This window comes from Ostrea edulis, chromosome 4 (genome assembly GCF_947568905.1).
Source record: "Ostrea edulis chromosome 4, xbOstEdul1.1, whole genome shotgun sequence".
In the NCBI taxonomy this organism is placed as follows: Eukaryota; Metazoa; Mollusca; class Bivalvia; order Ostreida; family Ostreidae; genus Ostrea; species Ostrea edulis.
This window is the reverse complement of record NC_079167.1, coordinates 24,004,406-24,011,905: the sequence shown is the minus strand read 5'-3', so window position 1 is coordinate 24,011,905 and position 7,500 is coordinate 24,004,406. Positions and strand designations below refer to the sequence as shown.

General features: G+C 36.2%; 1 protein-coding gene across 1 annotated transcript in view; it reads left to right on the top strand.

Moving 5' to 3' along the window:
• Nucleotides 1-7,500, top strand: part of LOC125668674 (uncharacterized) — an 88,929-nt gene that overhangs the window by 51,803 nt on the left and 29,626 nt on the right. The window contains exons 15-17 of the mRNA XM_048903009.2: nt 304-618; nt 727-796; nt 4,179-4,229. Coding sequence (XP_048758966.2) covers nt 304-618; nt 727-796; nt 4,179-4,229 — 436 coding nt within the window. The remainder of the gene's footprint in view (nt 1-303; nt 619-726; nt 797-4,178; nt 4,230-7,500) is intronic.

The window sequence follows — 7,500 nt, the reverse complement described above, 5'->3', positions numbered from 1 at the left end:
ACATACATCATGCATTGTAATGAATTGTGTCCTGTACTCTTTTGTTGTCACCTCTGTGTCAACATACTTACTGAAGTACTTGCTGTACTGGGTCCTGTATGTATTGTTTGTAAAGCATGGTAGCATTTGAGAGATCACTTTATATGTTTTCTATGAGAAAGAGGTAGGACTTACATATTTAATATGAACCATGATTAATAATGCCATCATTGGTGACACATGTGTTCCATGGAAAATTCTACTTTGTGTAATGGTCTTATGGATGAAAGTTTGAATGGCAATACATAAATCACATATTTACAGGCACACTGTAGAACAGCCTGAACTACAGCAGCCATTAACCAGGAAGTATAGTTACTTGGAAGCTCAACAAAGGTTCAGTCCCACTAAAGGAAACTGTATGGTGAAACCTGCCAGTCACTGCACTGCTGGGAATGTTGAAAAGCCTGTAGAAAAACAGCTCACTACTGCAGGCAGTATATACGCTCTGTACAACTCTTTTTATGGTGATGAAGAATGTAAGACCCCAGGGAAGATGGACAACAACAAAAGAAACCCTTACTCGACTATGCCAAGGAAAAGGAAAAGAATGGGAGCTACACCTGACATGAGACCAAGGTTTGAAAGTGACAGGAATTGAAATTAGATATGTAGTATGTAATACTGTATAAACTTTAAAGTACAGTACTCATATTTTTATACACATATCTTTGAAATTTTCTGTAGAGAGGAATATTGTCCAGGAAGAGGGAGTGTGAGAAATTTGGTGGAACTATATCAAACTCAGGAAAACGTAGTGAGTTGCAACAAGAGATGATGGTATTTTTATGCCCCAAAATTAAGATTGAAGCATGAAGTGTTTTGGGCGTGTCTGTCTGCACTGATAAACCTTTGGTGGAATTTTTTAACTATGGCAGATAGAGACTCATAGTCAGTAAATTAAATGGTGCAAGTGCCAATTTAAGGTAAAGGTCATGTGATGTGAAAGCTGCCTTAAATCTCGGCCATTGTCAGGGTCATTGTTTCTCAAAAAATCCATATTTTGTAATGAAGGTAATTAATTTGGGTCTGTCCATCTGTTACTTCATTTTCCAATTAATATCTCATTTTTCAGTAATGTCATTTTTGCTACCCCCTTCCAAGACACACACTCTTGGTTCAAAAATCTTTACCAAAAAAGTCACTCTGCCACATTAGGGACAGCAATTATGTGAAATAACATGTATAGGAAGTCGCAAATATTGGAAAGTTTAAATTTATATATAGCACCAACCTTTAGGATAAAAATCCACCTGCCCAGAATATATTCCAATATTTCTTGTACTCTGGTAAGGGCTATTCCAGAAATAAATACATTGGGGGGGGGGGGGGGGGGGGGGAGTAGGGAGGCACCTTTTGTATATACCAAGCACCCATAATAAAAAATTGCCCCATGACCCATCAAATTTATATAACTCATTTTACAATGACCCATCTAATTAAAAAAAACTTAACCAGACCCACCACAAAAATATTTTTAAAAAATGAAAACAGTACAAATCTCGCGATGTTTTCGGGACAAACATTCTAGAAGCGAGCGCAGGCTCGTACTGCGAGCTCTAATGACTAAAGCGCGGGAAATAATCCGAGCTAAATTTCAACCTCTAACAAGGAAAATTTTTTGATGCCAATCCCAGAAGTCCCTTGTCAAAAATGGCTGAGATCTCGCCAAGTCACACCTTGGAATATGATTGTGAACTTAAGCAGAATATCATCCTAATCTTGTGGCCTCCTAGCTCCAAAATTTAGTGCACCATTAGGCGAAATGTTTAACGGAGTGCAATGTTTATGAAAGGCAGGCTAAGATGATGTGTGACGTCATGTCTACGTTTTGACGTACGTCATAATAAGGCGGACAGTGGGAGATCTAAATACGTACTTGTTAAAAGTCATACTACCGGGACATTATTATTACGTGAACATTAAAATACTAAATTCTCAATAGGAATTTATTATTCTAACCAAAAAAAAAAGGGGGGGGGGGAGACTAACTTCTTAAAAACTGTTAGAATATGTGAGGGATCACAGGTACTGAATTAGTGGTATTTAAAAAATTACAAAAAATCGATTGGATTGAAAACATTTTTTTAAAGTCTTTGGTTTTTTTCCTGTGACTAAAAATAACAAGTGCTTCAATCCATTTCCTTTTAACATGTCTGGTAATGCAAACCACGATGACAACCCCCCCCCCCCCCCCCCCATGATAACCAACCCCATGCCACTTGCTAAATAAATTTACTGAAAAATCCTTAATTCTAGTTTTGTAAATTGATCTTAATTAATGTATCCTCACAACAACAGCATTCCAGGAGAGGGGCTGAAATCAATGATGTTGCAATTTTATTCAATGATTATATGTGAATGCTGAAATATTTCTTCATTGTGTTACAACTAGGATTATGTACAATATTATAAAACTTGTTCTAATTTTCTCTTTTAGAACATACCATTGCTACAAGGGGATTATCATATGAATTTCATTTTTCTAATTAGATAGGTTCGCAAGGGGGGGGGGGGGGGGGCATATACATGCCAAATAGTTGAATTTATCGATTTATTTTGAAATTTTCATGATATATTGAAATGCGTTTTGTGTTCAAAGACAGTGCTGTTTAAACATAGTTTTACAAACTTGAAAGGTTTGGGCATTTTTATCACACAATTAGTAACTTGAAAAGATTGAGAGTAGAAAAAAGGAAGTAGAGGCTGAGAACATACAGTTCAGAACAGGTCGTGCATCAAAGTTTAAGCAAGTCACAGTGAAGACAGCAGAAATAAAATGTATATATGTTATATAGCATAAAAATATTTAAATCACATTCATGTATACATGTTTTAATGATATTTAATATAAAACCCTGGGAGAAAATTCATGTAATGAGTATTTTGCAAATAGATATTGTTTAAATTGAACCTGATCAAAGCATGAACATTACAAAATATGTACATATATGAAACTGCCCTCGCTCAAATGGTAGCACAGTCAACATATTATTCAATGACGCGGTAATGCCTGTGCGACATTGTATCCCAGTAGTTCCGAAGAAACGATGTCACATCAACAATCAAAGGCATCTATGATGGGAATGTTGGAAAGATTGGGAGTCCAAGCGATGCTATTATCATGAAATGGGTATGGATATGTTTTTCCACGAATCGTTCGTCTTCTAATGGAGCCCGCGCCCGGAGGCCTCTATATCACCATCACAGACTGATAAATATAACGCATCGGTACCCTCGCATAAATCAAACAAGGTTTGCCTATTAGAAAACGGAATACCTATTGGTTTCAAAATATTCCCAAGATCGATGCACTGTAAACTGTAATAATCTACAGAACAGAGTTCGCCGCCATCACGTCCCAACCCATCACGTCCCAACGGACCCTACTAAACACGCCTCTAATTTGAAGAGTGCCGTAATGGAAAGTTATGCGCTGCAAAGAGCGACAACTCGAATAGTTCTATGTTACTTCCGATTTCGAAAGCACGTTTTCAATTTTCCCTCCGACGTTTTGTAACCAGCACGACAAGAGCGACAATAAAAATATTCTGAAAACTCAACATCCACGTGGCACAAAATTAAAAAAACAATAGAAACTACCCACTACCCATAATAAATATTTTTTTAACAGTCCAACCACGGACCAAATAAAATATGGAAAAATACGACCACCCACACAAAAAAATATCGTTTGCCGCCCGCCCGCCCCGCCCCCATTTGATAATTTCTGGAACAGCTCTAAATGTGCATGAACCAGAATTAATTCTTGATATGTTCCCTGTGCATGTGGGAGTTGCAACTAGCATGATTGAAATATTTTTCCATTATGACATGCCAGGAAGCAAGGTGCATATATTTAGCAAATTTACATGTTCGAAATTCACATTGAAAGAAAATTTATTCTGTATTAGAGGGAGATTTTTATGGAAATTTGAAGCATTAAAATTTAATACTGTATCTAGTGACAATTTGAATCAATTAACTACTGACTGGGTGATACTGCATGGTCTGTGTTATTTTCTTGTTTATAGCCTGTGATCTTCAGAAATGCATGTAATATTCTGAAGGAAGTTTAATGATGATCTTCGAGCAAGTATAATATAATGATATAGTGTGTATTATATACTTCAATTCAGCACATGTTCCAGCAAGCAGTTCTGTCTGGACAAGCGAAAGAATATACTGAGGTACTATAAATTCTCTGTTTATTTTAGATTACAACTTCATTATTTCATATTTGTTAGGTTTGATGTATAAATTCAATGTGATACAATCTTTTCTCTTGTAACTTAACTTAGCCAAAGGGACAAGTGAGCTTTTCTGATAAACTTTTGTTCATCTGTCTGTCTGCCATAAACTTTTCACATTTTCATCCTGATATGAAGAATAACTGTCAATTTCAATTCAAGTTAGTACACATCATCCTTGGATAAAGGAAGTTCTATCAAGTGTGGCATAGGTGTCCAGCAAGTATGCACACATAAATAAAAAACAATTTTATTGTTTTCGACTGTCAACCCCATTTTGTAAGCATACTCATGTAACAGAAATTGAAATGCGTTATCTGATTGGTTAGATTTTGTTTTCGTCAAAAACGATAACTCGCTCGATCCGTTAGATGGCAATTCAGTCGCAACTAAATCCGCCAAGGGGGAGATGATAGTAAGCGAACCAGACACTCGGCTTGCAAAGATGGATTATAATGAGCAATATGAAATTTATAACCTTAAGGTTCAGGTCCTAGAGTGGAACTGAATTGATGATATGTTGAAAATACAATATATTTCAGAATATTTGTACTTCGTGATATCAAGCAGGCAAACTGTTTGCATTATTACCTATGATGAGCAGTGGGCTCTCTTTGAAAACTATTTGCTTTTCACTGTGATGTGATAAAATCTTACTAAAAGAATTCTAAATTGTCAATTGTGTATGATAGTTATACCAATATATCTCTCATAGGTACTGACTAAAACTCGGTCTCGGTCTCGGTCCCATGACTAAAACCCGATCTTCGGTCCCGGTCCCAGATACTTAAATTTATTCTATAAAAACAGAATATATCGGGATATTTGAGCACAGGCACTTGTTTCTGTAAATGACTTATGACCTCTGTATAATAATAACAACACAAAGTACCTAGCTTCAAATGACACAAAATGGCACCCCCTGAGAATGTCGGCCGTATAGGGAATATGCGATGCTAATGTATTTACAACCGTTGTATTGTACAATCATTCAACTTAAAAACCATGTATGACATGACTGCATTCATTGCCTCTTTTTGCCGAAAACTGCAACAAAAAATGGATTTTCCGTTTTATACCACGAAGTGCTATGTACTGATACCGCACAGAATATGTGGGCGATTTTGACTGGCTAGCACGCTCTTCTAAAATTACGTTTGGAATTCTTTAGAGTTATTTATAGAAAGATAAAGCATCAGAGATGAATTAAAAATAACAGGCAAAAGGATGATTTTAATGGTGACCATTAACCACAATTGATCTTATTTTATATAATTTAGTTACTAACATTAGGGGGGAAATGCTACAAAAAATAAAGGGGATTCCATCCCCCCCATATTTTTTTCCACATGCAGACACCTGATAACTATAATCCCCCCTTCTGATTTTTTTTTTTTGCGGTGACAATGCCTCCAAAATGTGTGGATTCCTTGTCTCAACCCAATTTCGATTGATGTAGTTGTTTCACGCTTTTCACAAGCTTTAGAGATTGGCCTTCTACTGGACTGGTATAATATAGAATATACTTATTATAAACAGTATAAGGTATTTAAGGCTTACAAAACAGCAAGTTTACGATTACATAAATCGAAATTAGAATGGAATAGACGGGGAATCCACACATTTCTGAGAAATAATCGCCGCCCCAAAAAATCAGAAAGGGGGGGGGGGGTGTCCATACTTCAGATGCCTGTGAATTTTTCCATATCGGGACAGATCCGTAATATTAGGGATGCGGGGAGGGGGTTCAGTCGGAGAAGTTGTAAGTTGCACATTGGCTTGTTTAAATTTCCTGACAGACAATGATAAAAATATGATAGTCATGATAAAGACCTTCAGAACCTTAATTAGTGTGTGCATGGGGGAGGGGGGGGGGTGTTATAGTGTTCGTCAATGCTGTCTCAATTTTTTCCCCTCAGGCTGGGAGGGGTCATTCTTTGCTACAGGGCTTCAATTCATAACTTTCAAGCTTACATGCATTAATATCTTCTCATTCACTACTACATAGTACTATCAAAAATAGTGGTGGGGCCATTCTCGCAATATATCTTCATTTGCATGCATGAAAATAACAGTTAATGTTAAGGGTTGGCCAGTCGCCTCCGAAAAACATTGATATGTGCCTGCAGCGTTCTTGGTACTTATGGTGGGTTTCATAAAACTTCAATTTAACAACAGGTACTTGCCACATCAATACATATCACAAAGTCAATAACGCATCACTAAAAAAAACTTTCCTTGCTCTATTTTGCATACTTCCAAATAATCTTTTATCTGTATTTTCTCTGACTTTCCATAGATCTGCATGAAACATGCAATTGGCAGAAATATTTCTCATACTAGTTAACGAAGTTGTATTTACAGTAAGTCATAATTTCATTATTATCTTCATCAGAAATGATTCCGACACGAAAATATTTTTAAATCTCCACTCGGGAGGTCTTAGCTTCTATCTTCTGATGACATGTAAAATCCCGAAACGTACGAACAGCTTTGGTTTTTTTGAGTAACTAAAAATAGCGTACAGCGTCTTCAATTCAAATTTTTTATTTTGTTAACAAAGCAATATGTTCAATATTTTTTGGTAATAAACATCGTATCAATTTATTGTGATAATAAAACAATGAGACTTTATTTTTCAACACAATGAATATACAATTTTCATTCTGTGCGGTATCAGTACATAGCACTTCGTGGTATAAAACGGAAAATCCATTTTTTGTTGCAGTTTTCGGCGATAAGAGGCAATGAATGCAGTCATGTCATACATGGTTTTTAAGTTGAATGATTGTTCAATACAACGGTTGTAAATACATTTACATAGCATATTCCCTGGAAGCTCAAAAGGCCGACATTCTCAGGGGGTGCCATTTTGTGTCATTTGAAGCTAGTTACCTTGTGTTGTTATTAGTATACTGAGGTCATAAGTCATTAACAGAAACAAGTGCCTGTGTATTTGAGCCCCATTTCTCAATAACTTAGGTATGACATCTCATGCCTGCATTCTGATAGTTAATTGATCATATTATTTTCTTCTTTCGTAATGTAATATGTGAAAACTCCAGGACCGGTGGGACCGAGAAATAAAAACAATGCTAAAAAGCCGGTCCCGGTCTCGACATTTTTCCTCAATATCCGCTTTAATCTACCTTCTCATAAAAATTATAAGAACGTGATACTCAATGGCATCCCTTTGTATACATATATTTCT